Source organism: Ictalurus furcatus, chromosome 11 (assembly GCF_023375685.1).
Source record: "Ictalurus furcatus strain D&B chromosome 11, Billie_1.0, whole genome shotgun sequence".
Taxonomy (NCBI): Eukaryota; Metazoa; Chordata; class Actinopteri; order Siluriformes; family Ictaluridae; genus Ictalurus; species Ictalurus furcatus.
In genome coordinates this window covers 21,610,386-21,631,376 of record NC_071265.1, presented here as the reverse complement: position 1 = coordinate 21,631,376, position 20,991 = coordinate 21,610,386, and the positions used below count along the sequence as shown (strand labels likewise).

The following is a 20,991-nucleotide window of genomic DNA, read 5'->3' as shown; positions in this document are numbered from 1 at the left end:
ATTTATTGCTCAACTCCAGTAAGAATATGATGTGTGAACATGTATGGTCTTTGTAGAGCATGGAAAGGTGTAATTTAAATAAATTGCATTGTTGTTTTTTTCCCCTCAAAAAATGCAAGCAGTTTCTATAACGGACTGAGAACTGATTAAGGCTTTAAAACAGCAGTTCACATAAATGTTCAACTAGACAAACAAACCTCAAAACCTCATATTTTTTAAACTAGACAAACAAACCTCTTTCAAAAAAGCATTGATCAAAAAGGACTACAGGTAGCCTTATAAAGATATACCAAAGATCAATCAGTGTGTTTACATGGACAACAATAATGCACTCTTAACCTGATTAAGACCATACTTTGATTAAGAAACTAGCATGTAAACAGCAATTTTTAATAACCTTAATCCGATTCAAGTCATACTCAAAGTAAGCAATAATCAAATTAAGACGTGTGGAGTACTCCTTTTTTAGTCGCATTATGGACGGGTATTACAGACATGTAAACCCCTTAATCACATTATGAACGTTGTGTGAGAGTTCTCACCGCATTTTGCGACAGGTCACGATCACGCACGGCAGAGCTCAACATTTTACGGCGAACAAGAGAGTACGGCTGTGTCCCAAGCTGCATACTTGCCTACTATAGGCCTGTAGTGGGGAAAAATACATGTATCTCGGCTACTATATAGATGGTAAGTACACGGTTTGGGACGCAGCCCACGGCTTCAAGCAGTTGTCCATTAGCACGTACAGCATGACAAATAATTAACTGCACTTAAAGCGTTCATAAAAAATTTAATAAAAACACCCAAAACTGTGTGTTGATACGTGAAATTCTGGACGGACATCGGAGCGCGGTGACATAATGACGTGTGCTGTTAATCTAATTATGTTCTATAACATGTAAAACGGGAACATGACAGGAGTATTCTAAAAGCGACTCATGTAAACACCTTAATCACATTATTATATTACTCAGAGTAAGGTCAATAATTAGATTACTGCTGTCCATGTAAATGTAGTCAATGATTCACTCTGAAAGCAAGAAATCATGAACACATAAAATGATTTTGTACTAAGCACTTGATGATAATTTTGTTCAATTTACTTTATGGATAAATTTATGGAACGTGATCTGTGATGATTTTTTATTTATGGTACCTTAATTGAAGTAGGAAATATAATCTAATATGAAAACAATGTAAATATGTATCACATCAGCACATGAGGAAATGTTTCAGGTAGTACTGTTGGTATTAACTTTTGAAAGTGTCTCTCTGCTCTTAGCAGCTTAGGAAGGTGCTGCAATGGTCACAGCCCAGATTCTCACTACGCACATGGTCGACGGTCGATCTGTGGGAATTGTTACTGTTCGTTCCTCCACTCTGGATGCACATGCTGTTGCACTGCACTCGCTTCTATTTCTACACAGAATCACACAAATCTTTAATGACATGCAGATGTAAATGTGTAAATCTTGACAGCTTCCACATGTTTTGGCATGACATCTGAATTGTGCAGATGTGTGGGGGTGGGGGGGGGGGCTCCCCCCCGCCCGCATTATGCTTATTACAGTGATGGGGAGGGAGGTAAAATAGCTAGTTAATTTACATGTTGCTTTCTATATGTCCCTGAGATCTGGGAATGTGTGGAAAATATTTGACAAACAAAAATGTGGCCGTGACAGTGTCAAGGTCTTTAGACATGTTCAGGACCCATATGTAGAGAGTAAGAAAATATCTGCTGGAACTTCATAAAAAATAAGACAGTGTTGTGGTCTAGTGATTGCAATTTATTGTACTGTGATTGTGAGGTTTAATTCTGAGCTACATTCAGGCTAACTGACAAAATAATAATCTTAGGGTGTGATGCATGTGATACATGAGCACCCTATTTCCTGAAACCTTCCTGTGTCTGTAGTAACAATCCGAGCTTTGTAGCACTGACACTTCAGGCTTAATAACTGCTTTCTGATTAAGGGAACTGTCTACAGTCCTCATCCAAATGTTGTCCTCATCAGAAGCTATACTGCTATGGTGGTAAAGATGTCCTCAAATTTCATCATGTCTACAGTGGATAGAAAATGTCTAGACACCCCTGTTAAAACTGATCGTCAGATCTTTTTCCACCTTTTAATGTGATCTAGCAACCAACAAAATTCAAGTGAAAAATAAATAAAAATAGTACACAAGTGTGCACATCTTTCTATAATGGGGCATGTGACTCAGAATTAACCAAATCACACCAATCAAACTCATGTTCAAACATAATTATCATACACCTGTCATCAATGTAGTTATTCTAACCCCAAATAAAGATCTTGCTGTAGGACTTACTTTATTATGGGCCAAGCACCGAAGCTGCATAGGCACCTATTGCATCAGTTAGTTTCCCTATTATTATTATTAATAATATTATTTCTCACTGGGAGTCTATGGCAGCTCTATATTAAATTTGGCACACACATAGATATGACCATGAATAGTATCTTGATCAATTATGGGGTCTCTAGGACCAACTCTATAGCGCCACCAGTAGTTTAAAAAAAATGCACTTTTCAAATGGTTATAATTGTTGAACTCTTAGAGATTACTCTCCTCATATTGATCACAATCCATATCTTACATTAAGACTCCACCCATTACAGTAGTAGTACACTCTTTTGAAATGTACAGTATTCAGTTTTTTTACTAATGCTCATTAAAATTTTGTCCAAATCTTACTAACATTGGCTCAGATGATCAATGGACAGGGCCGCACAAAAGTGATTGTATATAATTTTGATATTCATATGTCTTCAAAAGTTATGTCGTCATAACTGGCAACCCAAAATAGGATCGGAGGCTGTGTCTTGGCCATTCTTTGATGAAGAAAATTGTCACCTTCCAGCACTATAACGACCCAAAGCACAAATCCAAGTTAACTAAGAAATACTTCAGAAAATGATCAACATTTCAGAATGACCCAGTCAGAGCCCAAACCTAAATCCTATTGAAAACCTGTGGAATGACTTGAAGAGGGATCTGCATAAGAGATCTCTTCACAATTTTATAGCAATTTTTTTGATCATAGAATTGTTATTGAAAATTTACATTTTACATAACACCCCACCCAACAACCCCAACAAACAACCACAGCCAAAACCAAAAGAAAGGGGGAAACAAAAAAAACAATAAACAAACAACCAGAGAAAACAAACAAACAAAAAAAACTAACAAACATAAAAACCCAAAACAACAACAACAAAAAAAGGGGTAAGATGATCAGGAATTACAGTCCACCTCTCCTCAATCCACCACCAGGGTGCGTACATCATTGAAGTAGGTAATAAATTGTGCCCATTTTCCCAAAAATGAGTCACCCCTGCCACTGATGTTGTACTTGATTTTTTCAAGTTTTAAAAAGAAGATTAAATCTTTAAGCCAGACTGATATAGAGGGGGGTTGTGGAGAGGTCCAAGACAACAGTATTCTGCGCCGAGCAAGTAATGATGCAAAGGCCACAACACTAGCTTCTTTATGGTTCAGAGGTTGATGCTGAGATGGAACACCAAAGATGGCAATTAAAGGACAGACATCTAATTTGATTTTAAGAACGTCAGACATAGTTTTGAAGAAAGAGTTCCAAAAGTTCTGCAATTTGGGACAGACTGCAAACATATGACTGAGGTTACAGGGCGAAAGTTTGCATTTTTCACACGTCAGGAACATTGGGATATATTTTAGACAGTTTACTCCTAGAGAGGTGAGCTCTATGGACCACTTTAAATTGTATGAAACTAAGTCTAGCACATGACGTGGTGGTACGTATATTATCCAACGCTCTGCCCCAGTAATCATCCTCAAGCTCCACGCCCAATTCTTCTTCCCAAGCACTAATGGTTTTGATATTGTAAGAATCGTCCTGTGACCAGATCGTTGCATATATCCGTGAAATAATGCCACCCTTATGAGGATTCAGCTTGAACACCTCTTCCCATGCAGACTTTGTAGGTAAGGAGGGAAAACCAGCGAATAGGGAGGAGACACAATGCCTAACTTGAAATTAACGGAATAGGTGAGACGGAGGCAGGCTGAATGACAAGGATAATTCAGAAAGGTTTGCAAACACTTTATTAATGAAAAGATCCTCAAAGCGTTTCAGACCCTTCTTTTCCCACAAAGAGAACGTGGAATCCATAAAGGAGGGTGGAAAGAGGTGGCTATTACATATAGGTGCCATGGTTGAGGCTGAGATGGATTTAAAATGACGGCGAAACTGATAGAAAATTTTTAGAGAGGTACATACTATTGGATTATCCGTGTATTGTGAAAGGGCTATAGTAAGGGAGGAGAACACCATAGCAGGGAAGGAGGTTGAAGTACAAGACTTCGCTTCTAAGTGGCACCATGGAAGAGAGGGGGCCTGCACCCAGAGCACCAGTTTCTGAATATTAGCCACCCAATAATAATACATGAAATTGGGCAAGGAGAGGCCTCCACTTAGTCGACTCCTCTGAAGTGAAAATTTGGAAACCCTGGGAGTTTTCCCTGCCCATACAAAAGAGGAGATTAATTGGTCTATATTCTTGATGAAATTTTGGGTAAAAACAAAGGGATGGACTGGAAAAGGTAGAGGAATTTTGGAAGAATGTTCATTTTTACTGTTTATTCTACCAAGAGGGGATAATGGTGGAGCTGCCCATCTTTGGAAGGCCAACTTAATGTATGAAATTAAGGGTGTAAAATTCGCCACCATTAACGCAGAATAAGAACAAGTGACATTAACTCTGAGATATTTGAATTTTGAGTCCCCCAAATGAAAAGGTATTTCAGTCTGTTTTATTTTTTGGCCAGATTGGTTTATGGGTAAGCATTCACTCTTCTGTAGGTTCAGTTTATACCCGGAAAATTTCCCAAAGTCATTTAATATGCGTATTATCTCAGGACTAGATGCAATCGGATCTGTAACATAAAGTAGTAAGTCGTCAGCATATAGGGCTAGTTTATGTTCAATTCCTTTGCGAATTATACCCTGAAATACAGGAAGAGTTCTAAGCGCCATCGAGAGAGGCTCAATTGCTATGGCTCAGTTTTATAGCAATTTTGAAAAGAAGAGTGGAATACAATCACCCAGTCTAGGTGTGTTAAGTTAGTAGACTCTTACCCAAAAAGAGAGTGCTGTATTATAAGCAAAATGTGCTTTAACAAACTATTAGTTAAGGGGTGTGCACATTTATGCAACAAGGTTATTGTAAGTTTTTTTTCCCCCTAAAAAATAATTCTATTTGTTTTTCATTAGAATTTTGTTGGTTGCTATAATCACAAAAGTGGAACAAGATCTGACTTGATTTATCTTGATTTCATAAAAACATGCCATTTTAACAGGGGTGTGTAGACCTTTTTGTATTTCCACTGTACTGCTAAACACGCATTAAACTAATAAAACCTTTTTAAAAATCATCCTTCCATTCTTTAGTGCCGTGTGGACAAATCATTCCTGTCAGTGTAGAACAGTGAGAGACAATGTTGGTTTTGTACATTCCCAAATTTCTGTCATTGTAGATGTTGCTTTAGTATCTGGCATAAGAGTACACCTCACCAGAGGTTTTTCTGCACGTTACATCAAGAGAATCAGGAATACTGTGATAATCAGCACCACACACACAAACTGACTTGAACGTCACCAAAATTACTGTAATGAATTATTCTTACTCGTTAACATCATTATTTCCTGAGAAGTCTGTTATGGATAGAAGACTGAAAACAAAACAATGTGAATATTTCTGAGCAAGATACTTACCATCAGCAGAGGTGTGGATTTTTAAAGATGCCAGTCGAGTCACCACATCGTCCTCCCCCTCAAAATCCTTGTAGTCAAAGCCAGTGTAGCCTTGCTCTTGTTCACAGTACTGAAAAAACCTAACATATACACAGAATTGTATTTGGTCATCCGTACCCATATAGACTCAGTGTTCACATTATCAGATACACCCCATAGGTGCACTTTGTAGGTATATAAATCCTGACTGTAGCCCCACAGTTGCTATGTAGATTATCAGCATACACCATCCATCAATGAAAGGGACTGCCATAGGACCACCACTGGCCACATTAGTTTGGACAATTGAAATAGGCTTAACTGGGCTTTTATGCCACGAATCACACACAAAATAACCCATTTCAGTTACTAACACTACAAAATGTGGAAAAGTTCAAAGGGCGTGAATACTTATACAAGGCATGGTATATGGATTAGCACATTGGGTCTAACTACTGAATAACTGTATACTGTTTTGCATTAGAAAAGAATGAACTAGTTTGAAATTCCTACAGGTGTCCTAAAAGTTTAAGATACTGTGTCCTACCTCTGCCAGGTGGGATTCTTGCTCAGGATGACAGGGTTTCCTACCACAATAAGCAGAGCTTTGGCTCTGGTCATGGCTACATTAAACCTCTGTTGCAGAAGAGAAAAAGGTTCAGACACAGAACTTAATGCTACGCTAAGCACTACAAATACCTGTCCAACAGAGTAAACAATTTAATTCTTATACAGGAATGAATAAATAAATAAAGAAAAAATACATACTACATATACCAGTCCATTACTTTAGTACCTCTTAGAACCGTTTCCTCAGCATTAACCAGTATTGGTCTAATACTGACCTAAAAGTAAGCCCCAGCCACAGGGCAAAAACAGGTATACCTTCTCATTTGTGAGGAAACCAATGTTAAAATCTTGGTCCATCTTAACATAGCTGTTGCTGCTTCTGACTGCAGACACCATGATCACCATTTTCTCCTGCCCCTGGAACTCCTCCACTGAGCCCACCTGTAGCACCAGGTACATAAGTCATACCTCGTTTTGGTGTAAACTTTCTCACATACACTCACCAAACATTTTATTAGGAACACTATACTAATACTGGGTAGGGCCTCCCTTTGCTCTCAAAACAGCCTCAATTCTGCATGGCATGGACTCTACAAGATGTTGGAAACATTTCTTTGAGATTCTGGTCCATGTTGACATGATTCCACACCATTACACCACCTCCACCAGCCTGGACTGTTGACACAAGGCAGGTTGGGTACATGGATTCATGTTGCTGGCGCCAAATTCTGACCAACCATCTGTGTGCCTCAACAGAAATAAGAGTCATCAGACCAGGCTAGGTTTTTCAGTCTTCAGCTGTCCAGGTTTGGTAAGCCTGTGCCCACTGCAGCCTCATCCTGAGATGCTTTTCTGCTCACCACAATTGTACAGGCTGATTATCTGAGTTACTGTAGTGTTTTTTCAGCTTGAACCAGTCTGGCCATTCTCCATTGACATTTTCTCTTTATTGTACCATTCTATTTGAACTCTAGAGGCTGTCGCATGTAAAAATCCCAGGAGATCAGCAGGTATAGAAATACTCAAACCAGCCCATCTGGTACCAACAATCATACCACGGTCAGCATTTTGTCACCATTCTGATGAACATTACCCAAAGCTGCTGGCCCATGTCTGCATGATTTTATGCATTGCACTGCTGCCACATGATTGGCTGATTAAATAACTGCATGAATGTGTATGTGTACAGGTGTTTCTAATAAAGTGCTCTGTGAGTGTATAATCAGCAACATGTAAATAACCTATGTTTACCAAAGTCAGAAACTCATCATGATCAGGTCTCTAAATATAGGCTATTTCCAAGGAAAAAGCTGACAAACCTTAATGTCTTTCCACTGATGTAGTTCTCTTACTGCTTTGAGAGCTTTCTGCATTTTATCCACCTGGTGAAATATATTTTCAAGTTAATGAATCAAAAATCTATCCACATAGATACTAAAATTAGCTATGAGTATTCTTACTTGCTTCCTGTAGGGAGCAATGATGCCAATGTCATTGGCACTGAGTTTGGGCAGACCCTTCTTTCCATGACTTTGCAGGAGTTTTTTGAGGTAGCCGATGAGGACCTCTATCTCGCTCACATTGAAAAAGGATGGGCTGTTTGCTTCTCTCTCATCTTTTCCCATCACCCCATGGAATATCACTGGGAAGCCCTGGTCAACAACACAATGTTGCCAAATTGAACACTCAGCACACAGTCTCCATAACAAGCCACATCCTCCACAGGCATCAGTCATAACATTACCTTGTGAATAGCCAAGAGCTGCAAAAATTTCTCATGGGAACTGCTGCAAAGCATTAGACTGAAGTACCTGTTTCGGAAGGTGCTCCCACTTGCAGAAGGCCTCTCGCTCCATTTGATTTGCAAATACTTGCAGCTCATTGTCATAGAAAAGTTCATTAGGGATTTTCAGAATAGTAGGATGAGACCTGCAAAAATAAGATGAAACAAGTGAACATTAATTAGCTTCAGAACCAGTTGGAATAACCTTGTAACCATGGAAACAAAGCCAAAGGGGAAATGAAAATGGCACCTATAGTTACGTAGTAGCTTTGTGACAAAGCAACTGTCATAACCCTGGTGGCCATCTTGGTTCTTCTGATAGAGGGAGTTTTGGGTCATCAGTCTCTCCAACAGTGAAAGCCCTGTTTCACACCCATGGATATTACAGCCAAAAAGCATGTTTAACACTCTGAATTTTGCATTCCAGAGTAAATGTTAAAAGCTTAACTATTCTGCTGAGCCCAGAGTCTTACTACACGTCTAAATATTTAATCATACAACCCCAATTCCAAAAAAGTTGGGACAGTATGGAAAATGCCAAAAAAAAAAAAAAGGCATTTGAAAATTCAGTTCACCCTGTACTATATTGAAAACACATTATTTGATCTTTTACTTTGTGAATTTAATTTATTTTTTGAACTACACTCCTTTCAAATCTGATTGCAACACGCTCCAAAAAAGTTGGGACAGTCGACTGTTTAACACTGTGTAAAATCACCTTTTCTTTTAATAACACTTATTAAACATTTGGGCACTGAAGACACCAGCTGGTTGAGTTTAGCGAGTTTGAAGTTTAGCAGGAATTTTCCTCCATTCATCCATTATGTATTTCTTCAGCTGTGCTGTACTGGGCCTTCGTTGGATTACTTTGCGCTTCATAATGCACCACACATTCTCAATCTGAGACAGGTCAGGACTGCAGGCAGGCCATGCTAGAAACCACACACTCTCTGCTTACACAACCATGCACTTGTAATCCGGGCAGAATGTGGTTTGGCGTTGTGCTGCTGAACATGCAGGGATGTCCCTGGAAAAGAAGACGTCTGCATGGCAGCATATGTTGCTCCAAAATGTGTACATATCTTTCTACATTAATGGTGCCCTCAAGATGTGAAAGTTACCCATGCCATGGGCACTGACACACACCCATACCATGACAGATGCTGGCTTTTGGACCTGACGCTGATAACAGTTTGGATGGTCTTTTTTCTCTTTGGCCCGGAGAACACGACGGCTGTTTTATCCAAAAACAAAAATGGCTTGACGGTTAAAAGTGGTGGCTTGACGGTTAAGGCTCTGGGTTACTGATCAGAAAGTCAAGGGTTCAAGCCCTGAGCCCAGCCCAGCACTGCCAAGCTGAGCAAGGCCCTTACCCCTCTCTGCTCGAGGGGTGCTGTATCATGGCTGACCCTGCACTCTGACCCCAGCTTCCTAATATGCGAAAAAAAGAATTTCACTGTGCTATAATGTATATGTGACTAATAAAGATGCATTATCATTAAATGTTGACTCGTCAGACCACAAAACACAATTCCACTGTGCTACTGTCCATCTCAGATGAGACCGAACCCAGAGAAGTCAGCGGCAGTTCTGGACAGTGTTGATGTTTGGCTTCTGCTTTGCATAGTAAAGCCTTAACTTGCACGAGTGGATGCAGCGGCAAATGGTGAATCCGAGCCCAGGTCAAGATATCATTACAGACTCATGACGGTTTTTAAGACAGTGATGTCAGAGGGATTGGAGATCACGCGCATTCAGTGGTTTTTGGCCTTGCCCTTTAAGCACAGAGATTTGACCTGATTCCTTGAATTTTTTAATTATATTCTACACTGTAGAAGGTGAAATGCCCAAAATCCAACAGATTTGTCTTTGGGGAATGTTGTTCTCAAAGTGTTGGATTATTCGCCTGTTTCATCCAATAAGGCTTCTTATATTCTTAGATATATTCTATCATTAGACGATTGCCTCACCTGTTTCATATCACCTTCTTATTTCAACTTGTCACATTGCTATTAGTCCTAAATTGTCCCTGTCCCAACTTTTTTGGAACATGTTGCATGTATCAAACTCAGAATAAACGTTTACCTTCAAAAAACTATGCAGTTGATTAAGTAAAACATCAAATGCCTTCTCTTTATACAGTTTTTGTTTAAATACAAGTCAATGTACATTTACAAATCACTCCTCATTGTTTTTAGTAGTATTTTCCATACCGTCCCAACTTTTTCGGAATTGGGGTTGTACAACAGTGCGAGTTACCCAGTCCGTGTTGTTGTGCCAGTGGAGATCTAAGGACAGCGCCAAGCTGCTTAGGGTCTCCAGCCAAAACCAGCTGGCCCTTCTCGGGATGGAGAAGACCTGAGGAAACATGATTCTAGAAATGACAACAGAAATGATCTTGCACTTTCAAACAGACTGTCATACTTACTTACCCGCAATTCCGACAACACATTCAGGTTCCACAACTTGCCCAGCCTCATCTATGAAGATGTGCGTAAAGTGACCCACTGGGATGCCTCCAGATACAAGCCTGAAAACAGTGCAACCAGTAGCTCAGGAACACTATTATGTAAGATGCTGAATGAAGGTCATTTTCAGAGGTAAGATGAGTGGCAAAAAACTGAAATCATGTTATGCTACGTGTAGTTATAAAATACTGTTAGGGCAGAGGGGCTTTTACCTTCCAGCAGTGATGAGCGTGACCACGATGATGGTGTAGTTCATCAGAGTTTCCTTAGAGGGCAAGATGAAACTGTCCTGCATTTCCAGCCAGTTACTGTATTTCTGTAAAGAGACACACAAATAAATTAAGATACATAATCTCAACACAAACCTTTCTACAGGATCGATTATGTAGCATGTATGCATACCAGTAGTTTCAGTGGCACAGTACGGGGATCTCTACTGCAGGCATAGAGACGAAACAGACGATGGGCATCCACGAATCCCAGCAACCTCTCACACAGCAGATCACAAGCACTATTCGAAGGCGCACAGGCCAGAACATGGACACCAGGACCAGATTTATTCACCTAAACCACGCAAACATGCAAAGACACCATTGGTTTTCACCAGTGAACTATTTATATTACATCCTTTTTCTTTTTTTTCTTTTTTTTTTAAATACACTGCCAAGTACTGCCAAAGTCTGTCAGATTTGTTCCATCGAGATGCATCACCTATTTTACAGCACCAATTGGACCCTTGTGATATTAATGTTGATGAATGGTATACTGAAACATCAAGCCACAATTTACACAATGGATTCAGTTCCAAGGTCCAACGGGTACGGTCTGATTTTCTGATTCTCAATTATGCACATTCAGAAATATGCAATGATATACCTGTTTTATGGCCTCGACCAGCGTGACAGTTTTTCCTGTGCCAGGTGGACCAAAGATCAGGTAGGGGGCAGGTTTATATTGGCCAGACAAAATGTGTTGCACTGCTGCCTTCTGCTCAGGGTTGGTCTCCAGATCTCGGTTGTATATCCTGCACAGTAATAATAATTTGTATCCAACAAATATACTTTTGATTATCATATGGAGTTAATGGTTGAATCTGAGTGACCTTAGCTTTGGCAGTGCCGCCTGCTTGACTCCATTGTGAATGGGAAACAACACGTCTCCCAGCCTGTGTTCAGCCACCAGCTGTACAGCTCGATGCTGGAGCTTAAGTGGGAAGCGATTGAAGCTGAACTCTACGTTAAACTTCATTTTGGGAATGAATTTCTTTATAAGCCTACAGAAAAAAAAAAGAAAGAAAAAACTGGTCCAACAGTAGCATATTAAATCATGGTATAAAAAAATACTGATTCTCAAGGCTTGTTGCCCTTCTTACTTCTTAGAAAACCCCAGCTTAACACTCTCCAGCTCTACACGATGAACATAGCCTTTATACACAGTGATAGGCTGGGCCTTATCTTCAGACAAATACACATTCAAGTTATCTCCTCTTAGCACAGATGGCCTGTTCTCCGCCACGCCAGGTACCTGAGACAGAGAGAGAGAGAAAAACAATAAATCCAATCCAAATAAATCCAGTCCAAATGCTGTTAAATGACCTTGGGTGTTAGGGAAGGAATTAGATAAATTAGAACACAAACAAATAAATAATAAAGAACTCACTACTGTATATTATACCAGTTACACCTATTTTTTGGACATGAAAGAATTGGCACTCACCTGCAGTACAAGTAGGTTTTTGTTCATTCTGTTCTGTTTCATGGTCTGGCCATACAGATCATACTTCTTTATATCCTCTTCCATTTGAATCTCCTCTAGGTGTAGGATAAGGTGGAAACGTTCAGCATACTGCTTTACAGACATGGGCGACTCCAACAAACCTCTGAGAATATGAAAAAACTCCAGTAAGCAATGGTAATACATGCACTTGTGTATATTTGCAGTTTGCACCGGGTTTTAGCTCACAAAATATTCAAAAAGTACATGTCTGTGGGCATTGAACTTTAAGACATTATGAAAGTCTGTCAAACATATACAGTATCTCACAAAAGTGAGTAAACCCCTCACATGTTTGTAAATATTTGATTATATATTTTCATGTGACAACACTGAAGAAATGACACTTTGCTACAATGTAAAGTAGTGAGTAAAATAACTCAACAAACAGCCATTAATGTCTAAACCGCTGGCAACAAACGTGAGTACACCCCTAAGTGAAAATGTCCAAACTGGGCCCAAAGTGTCAATATTTTGTGTGGCCATCATTATTTTCCAGCACTGCCTTAACCCTCTTGGGCATGGAGTTCACCAGAGCTTCAGAGGTTGCCACTGGAGTCCTCTTCCACTCCTCCATGACGACATGACGGAGCTGGTGAATGTTAGAGACCTTATGCTCCTCCACCTTCCGTTTGAGGATGCCCCACAGATGCTCAATAGGGTTTAGGTCTGGAGACATGCTTGGCCAGTCCATCACCTTCACCCTCAGCTTCTTTAGCAAGGCAGAGGTCGTCTTGGAGGTGTGTTTGGGGTCATTATCATGCTGGAATACTGAATACCGATCATGCTCTGCTTCAGTATGTCACAGTACATGTTGGCAATCATGGTTCCCTCAATGACCTGTAGCTCCCCAGTGCGGGCAGCACTCATACAGCCCCAAACCATGACACTCCCACCACCATGCTTGACTGTAGGCAAGACACACTTGTCTTTGTACTCCTCACCTGGTTGCCGCCACACACGCTTGACACCATCTGAACCAAATAAGATTATCTTGGTCTCATAATCCATGTCCTTAGTCTGCTTGTCTTCAGCAAACTGTTTGCGTGCTTTCTTGTGCATCATCTTTAGAAGAGGCTTCCTTCTGGGACGACAGCCATGCAGACCAATTTGATGCAGTGTGCGGCGTATGGTCTGAGCACTGACAGGCTGACCCCCCACCCCTTCAACCTCTGCAGCAATGCTGGCAGCACTCATACGTCTATTCATTGAGGGAACCATGAATGCCAACATGTACTGTGACATACTGAAGCAGAGCATGATCAGTATGCAGTATTCCAGCATGATAACGACCCCAAACACATCTCCAAGACGACCTCTGCCTTGCTAAAGAAGCTGAGGGTGAAGGTGATGGACTGGCCAAGCATGTCTCCAGACCTAAACCCTATTGAGCATCTGTGGGGCATCCTCAAACGGAAGGAGGAGGAGCACAAGGTCTCTAACATCCACCAGCTCCGTGAGGTCATCATGGACGAGTGGAACAGGACTCCAGTGGCAACCTGTGAAGCTCTGGTTAACTCCATGCCCAAGAGGGTTAAGGCAGTGCTGGAAAATAATGGTGGCCGCACAAAATATTGACACTTTGGGCCCAATTTGGACATTTTCACTTAGGGGTGTACTCACTTTTGTTGCCAGCGGTTTAGACATTAATGGCTGTGTGTTGAGTTATTTTGAGGGGACAGCAAATTTACACTGTTACACAAGCTGTACACTCACTACTTCACATTGTAGCAAAGTGTCATTTCTTCAGTGTTGTCACATGAAAATATATAATCAAATATTTACAAAAATGTGAGGGGTGTACTTACCTTTGTGAGATACTGTACATCCTTGTTGCTTAAGCCTTCTGTTCAGTTTAAAATGATGCACATTCACTTTGTACTAAAAGAAGAACATAATATGGCACAAATATAGCTTTCACAGCTAATAAGTGAAATTATACTGAGGTTTTTGCATTTGAGACTTGACTTGGGTCAATGGGGCATTGATTGCTAAGTAGTGAACAGAACCTAAATGGTAAACATTTCTGATTAGCAGAAACTCACCTCGCTCTGTGAAGCTGCTGCCTGGCTGTAGGAGAAAGTTTCTCACCATCACTATTCCAGTGTTGGACCAAGTTCTTCAGGTAGGCTGAGTACTTATAGTCTTTGAGCTTCACAGGCTGTTTTAAAGCATGCGTCATGCTGATACAGAGTACAGAAAAAAAGGAAAGAATAACTGCACTGAATCCATGTAAATCCATTCAATGTTCATGTTGCACACAAATCTTGTAAAGGCTCCTATAGGGAATTTTAGTACTGTGAATAAGCCTGTCACAAGAACTAATGGACGATATATAGTCCCAGAGATAATTGCGAAGAACAATATTATTGTCATTTTAATACCATTTTATGCCACTGATCTAGGCTAATGATTATATAATAGCATAGGTTTTTTTTCTTCTTACAAAAATATGCTTTAAATTTAGTCAATATTTTGTCATGTCATATTTATTAATTTATGTAAATTTTACTCTGACTAAAATGGCTTTGAATATTAGTGGCATTTTAGTTGAAGAGAAAATGCAAAAATGAAACCAAATACTTACACATTTTATATATTAGCATATACATGGTTTTGTGTCATTTCGTACAGAAGCAAGTTGTAATATTAGGTTTATGCTGTGTAAATGTCTGATTCATCTCATGTGTGTACATGATGCGTTTGGGTGAGTTAATTAACCCGCTAATAAAGCACTTCAGTTTACCGATGTTCATTCACTGTTCAGCTTCGGCTCACGTGGCATAAGCGGCTTAAACCCGACATTATTGACTATGACTGGATTATTTGAAACACTAGAACTATTCTTAAATGCAAATAATAGAGCTGACGAGAAGAAAGAAGCAGCAGGAATGGTTAAAATGTTGGTGTGCCAGGAATCCCCCCCTAGCGCCGGCCGCTGTGTGCAGTTTAGTGTTTGCCACCTGACGCCTGACTTATTCTCCAAGCTATTGATCTAGTTCCGTTTTCTTGTTTGTGTACGTTGGATTATCCCTGTTTTTGCTGTTCACTGATTGCCTGGCCTGTGCCTGTGTTCTGTTTACTGATTTTGATTCATGATTTGGATTTGTCTGCCTGACATGGTGCTATTCACTCTTATGTAAACAAACACGCATGTAAACACAATGGGCATTATCGAGGTCAGCAAAAATTTTCGAGGTCATGTCCATATATCATACGATAAGTCGATAAAGTAATCATGACAGACCTAACTGTGCAAGGCCATTGGTGTGACGTGTCGAAAGTAGATTCTGCCTTTCAAAAGGTTTCAAAATGCATTCATGCCTTATGCCATAATGCATTTAAACAATAAAACTATGTCAGTAAATAGTGTTGAAAAGACTGACTTACTATTTGGCAAGGTAACAGTACTTTCCACCAATTGAGCTTGATTTTGTAATCCACCCATTATCTTTCCTATGTTCTGGGAAGAGAACTCTACATTCCAGTAGACTTACCTCTCAGGAGGCACACCCTCCTCCACCACTCGGTCCTTGGGGCGATTCTGCCCTTTCTGTCTGGCTCTATACGGACTTGTTGGGCCCAGATCAGTGCTCAGTTGAGTGTGCACCACTGCCTCAATTTCCCTCACAATGCAGAATGGTTTGGGGGGTTCTGAAGACTCGGACTCGGGGCAGAACTCAAAGTACATCGTGGCTGGGAAATAGCCATAGTTGCGAGCTTGGTACTTCACCTCAACTGCATAGCTCTCACCTGGTAGACATTAACAGGTTTTAATCAAAAGAAATATTTTATTTATTTGTTTTTACCTCGCACAATCAGATTACCCGAGAGATGCACCAATCCCTCATTTTCTATTTTTGATACTTATATTTGAGCTCCAAGCATTGGCCAAGACCCAATACTGATCTGATACTGTCATACATACTCGTCAAACAAACTCTCTGAAGCACTCTGACCTTGCCACATTAAGCAAAATATCACAGTGGTGATAGCTTATATAAAAATACTAGAAAAATAAAAACAATTCTAAAGGAAATTCAGTAATTCCTCAGATGTGAAAGACCAACATTGTTCTTTCTATTGCAATCAATAGTAAATTCTTCATAAGATATAGCCAATAGTAAGAAGCTAATTATGGAAATAATTTCACTAGTGCTTTAAGAAAGGACATGCTGTATATTGAACATTCATTTTAAAAGATCCGAATTGTGTCAATCAACAGCCACTTTCTATGTATAAAATGAATGTCAGAACGTATGCCAAATCCAAGACTGATCCAACATTCAGGATCAACCCTTATACCAATACTCAGTATTGGATCATTGAATCCCTAGATTCCACTATTGAATGTGAACAAGTAAACCATGCATCCATTATTAATGTGTGTTTATACCACTGCACTGTTGAATTCTCAATTCTGATTGGTCATAAGGGGTTGATTAATTTTCCAGCTACAAGGCAAATCACAGGTTTACATTAAAGTGCTTGTTCTAATACATTATTGTATATAGGGACTTGTATGGTGCATCTTCCAAATAAACTAATTAAAAAATAATAAAAAATAAAGTTTTTTGTTGATATGGTGAAGTTTTCTGTGAGGAGATTTTTTGATTGAGTTTTGAGTGCCAACACTGTGAATCAGAGGTAAAGCTTCTTTACGTTTTCAACCACAGGAAAGTCATCACAACAGAGAGCTTTGTTGTATGCAGAAAACATGGCAAGCTGTGTTTTTTTGGCTTATTAGCTTGAGATGAAAAGAGAATCTGTCTATTTATAGCTGTTACAAGTTAAAATATGAATGTACTTGTCTCACAGCAGTTCCACAACATTAACTATAACTGCAAATGGTTAAAAAAGTATAACATTCCTTTCTCATCTCATAAGTGCTGGCAAACTGCTATACTTCAGGATATGCCGCATGACACCACCCCATTATTATCATTTTTCTGTAACAGTACACACCGTTATCTATTATTTTTTATATAATGTAGAATGGAAATTAAATATCATGTTAAAATAGTCGCTGATAATCTTATTTCCATCTGAAATATATACAGTAGTAGGTTTAGTATAAGATCATTCATAGAGGTTTTTCTCACCTGGACAAAGGAGCAGAGGGGAAACCCTGCTCACTCTCCTCTCATCGACTAAAGTGAAGCAACGTATCCTGTGCAGCGCTGTGTAGAAGGTGAAGTGAATGCACTTTTGCCCTTTATTTACGATTTGGAACTTCACCACATACACTGTGTCTAGAAGCTCAATATTGAGCACGATCTTTCCATTTCTGCTCACAGGAGATGATGTGACCTCGATGCCTCCCTTGTCAGAAATAAGCTGTGGTCTGTAAAGAATGATAAAATACCAAAGACTGATTGGTGTTTAAAAAAAAAAAAAAAAACTTATACGTGGACAGGACAGATATGTTATAAGGTGCATCTGTATCCATAAACTGAGCATCGGTTTTGCTGGTGAATTCAAGATCTATTCTTTGTGCTGTGGTAATCGCAGTTTGTTAGAAAACCTAACTTGGCAGAACTTCAGCACTGCTCTAGCCTTTACCTGTTTGCCCTGAGTTTTTTAAGGGTTTCCTGAGCCAGTCGTTTTTTTGGCGTGAGGACAGGGTTGACACGGGGTGATGAGTACGGGGCACCTTGCCTAGAGTCTGGAGCTGTGCTGTCTTCATGATCAGGTCTCGAGTCTACAGTCGGATTTGAGTGTGTCCTGGATCTCCACTGGTCACAGTAGTACAGACGTACCTATGTAAGAGAATTCAGGAGTGGTACCATATATATGAGAGAGAGAGAGAGAGAGAGAGAGAGAGAGCAGCAGTAGAGACTGAGGAAAAAGTAAGAGAGGCGCAAAAATAGACAGACAGAAAAGAGAGACACACAGAAAGGGGACTTACCTGAGATTTGGCATGCAGGACAACTTCACCTCGTCTTATACTGGCTTTGTTGAAATACACCAAGGCAGAGACCAACCTAGAAAAAGCAGGTCCTCCTTCCCTAAGAAACCAGGAAGACAGACAGTCACAATCATACGACCATTAGTCATCATTAGCCATACAGTATTGTCTGGAAGAACTTCACAAACACAATAAACACACAATTATTATGACAGGCTATTTTTTGTACTTCTGCTGGACATATAACCCGAACTACGTGTAGCATTATACCTTAGGTTCAAGAATTACACTTGGTTTAAGAATTACACTTGGTTTAAGAATGATACTTTATTTAAAAGGTTAAAGCTATTTATTGCAAACAAGCCTGCAGAATAAACAGAAAGCTTTCCCAGTGAAACCTTTTAAACTCGAGGTTGTAAATGTCTCGAAGCTCTTTTTTGTCCGTTTTTGATTTTCTTTCCCCCAAGAACTCGATGAAATCCAAGCCAACTTCATAAACTTCTCTGAGTGAAGGCATTGCTCTGTTAAACAGCTGCTAGAGTTTCGGTTCCTCTGCTGTGTAGTAACCCCTTCACATAGGGCGGAATAAACCAAGGGCGCGTTTTAGCCGAGCAATGACATGAACGCATTCAAAACGAAGACAAATCCCAGCACAGACCAGAAAACAAGATACATGTTCATGCACAATTTGACGTATTTATGAATATAAAAAGCTTTTATCATCTCCGACCAACACAAAGAGCCTATAAAACTGCATGTTGTTGAAGGTAAACAAATTATTAGATTATAATTTTTAGACGGTCCCTGGGCACCCTTGACGCTACATCCGTTGTTACTTGATCACTAATATTTATAGATTTTGAATAACTTGATCATTTAACAAGGACTAGTCTTAAATGTACAATTTGTGCTTGTTTGCTTCCGTAAATGAATTAAGTGTTGACACATAATAATAATAATAACTTTCATTGAAAAGTATAATGCATGCATGTGCGCCTATTGGCTAGTTGCATAAAATGGCGCGGATTAACTTAATGCAATAAAGGCAAAAAATAGTTTTGTAGGAATTTAAGCCATTCTTTAAAGGGATTGTGAATGTGTCGTGTATGAACGGTGCAGGTGTTATATAATCACTCAGGTTGCATTCTAGATGTACCTGGAGGATTCTGACTTGAGTGTAACTTCAGTGCTGAAATTTAAAAAAAAAAAAAAAAAAAAAAAGGTGTAGAAACCATCACAGAAATTCTAATGGTTTCCACTACAAATATCATTACAAACAATCATCTAACAATTAAAACCATTACCATTACTGGTCCTGGCTGAGGGCATCTCCTGATTGCGTTGTATTTGTATATGCGGGACTTTAAAACACCTGAGTGGTCACCTTTTGGTCTGCTGGCAATCAAGTGCCTAAACACCAAAATCAATGTGGACTGTGCCTACCGGAAAAAAACAGGGTGGCACTATTGGTAGGTCCAAGGTCAGCTGTTGTTTACCGGAATAGAGTGGTGCAATTTTTGAGTGGTGTGGTTATTGTGGAAGAAGATATGATTCAGAGGATATATAGAGACAGTGGAGTAGGAAAAAATTTAGTTTGTTATTTTATAAAGTGTTAAAAGTATTATATAAAGTGTTAAAATGTATTAAAGGTGTTACCTTTAAAGACCCAGACTCATATATTAGATTCTACTACTTTGTTTAAGAAAGTCAATTTCTTTCTTTATTTATTGGTTTTCTTGCATTTGAAGCAAAAAAAGAAAAACAAAGAGATACAACACTCACAAAAAGAGAGGGAACTAAAACAAAAGAAAAAGAAAAAAAACACAATCAAACGAAATAACATAATAATGGCTATATTATAAATGTAAGTACTATGTAGTTGGTCAGTTCTATCAAATATTTTGTATTTATATATATGTATTTATATATATATATATATATATAGAGAGAGAGAGAGAGAGAGAGAGAAAGAGACTTCCCTTGTCTAGCCTAAATGATTTGTAATCAACTGCAAGGTGGCAAATGTACAAAATTTGACACAATTATCAACATTAAAGCTACAAATTTATTGAATCAGAATGAAATGCACAAAAGTTTATTTCCAAATTATATCTTGTAGAATTACCACATTGAGGCACACAACAATCCAGTAAGGACCTTCTTTCCTTCTTTGTTGATTAAGCCAAGTTTCTCCGTTTAATGGTCCAATGCTTATTCTGGCGATAAACAACTATTTTTTTAAAATCACACAATAACAAAAACTTCTGAGAAAGTGGTACAGTTGAGGTCATAAATTTACATACACCTGGCAGAATCTGCAAAGTGTGAATAATTTAAATAAATAAGAGGGATCATAAAAATTGCATTTTGTTTTTTATATAGTACTGCCGTGAATAAGATAGTTCATATAACAGATGTTTACATATAGTCCGCAAGACCCAATAATAACTGAATTTACACAAATGAACCACTTCAAAAGTTTACACACTGTACACTTGATTCTTAATACTGTGTGTTGTTACCTGGATGATCAACGACTGTGTTTGTTTTCTGATAGCTGTTCATGTCAAGTCCCTCATTTGTCCTGAGCAGTTAAACTGCCCACTGTTCTTATAGAATATATTGATGAAGTGTAATCAATATGTGTAACTAACATTTGGATATGTTAATAAAGTACAATCAATATTTATAA

General features: G+C 39.1%; 1 protein-coding gene across 1 annotated transcript; it reads right to left on the bottom strand.

Annotated features, from left to right (window-relative positions):
* Window positions 1-1,242: 1,242 nt before the first annotated feature.
* Window positions 1,243-20,164, bottom strand: mov10a (Mov10 RISC complex RNA helicase a). The gene is made up of 22 exons (XM_053635877.1): window positions 18,698-20,164; window positions 18,300-18,399; window positions 17,954-18,150; window positions 17,494-17,735; window positions 15,889-16,144; window positions 14,437-14,574; window positions 12,335-12,497; window positions 11,991-12,142; window positions 11,721-11,891; window positions 11,495-11,642; window positions 11,021-11,182; window positions 10,831-10,934; window positions 10,583-10,680; window positions 10,410-10,508; window positions 8,401-8,512; window positions 8,179-8,296; window positions 7,828-8,019; window positions 7,687-7,749; window positions 6,683-6,808; window positions 6,345-6,433; window positions 5,780-5,898; window positions 1,243-1,422 (listed from the first exon to the last, which is right to left on the bottom strand). The coding sequence occupies exons 1-22, from the start codon at window positions 18,814-18,816 to the stop codon at window positions 1,364-1,366; spliced, it is 3,027 nt and encodes a 1,008-aa protein (XP_053491852.1). The 5' UTR covers window positions 18,817-20,164; the 3' UTR covers window positions 1,243-1,363.
* Window positions 20,165-20,991: the final 827 nt, after the last annotated feature.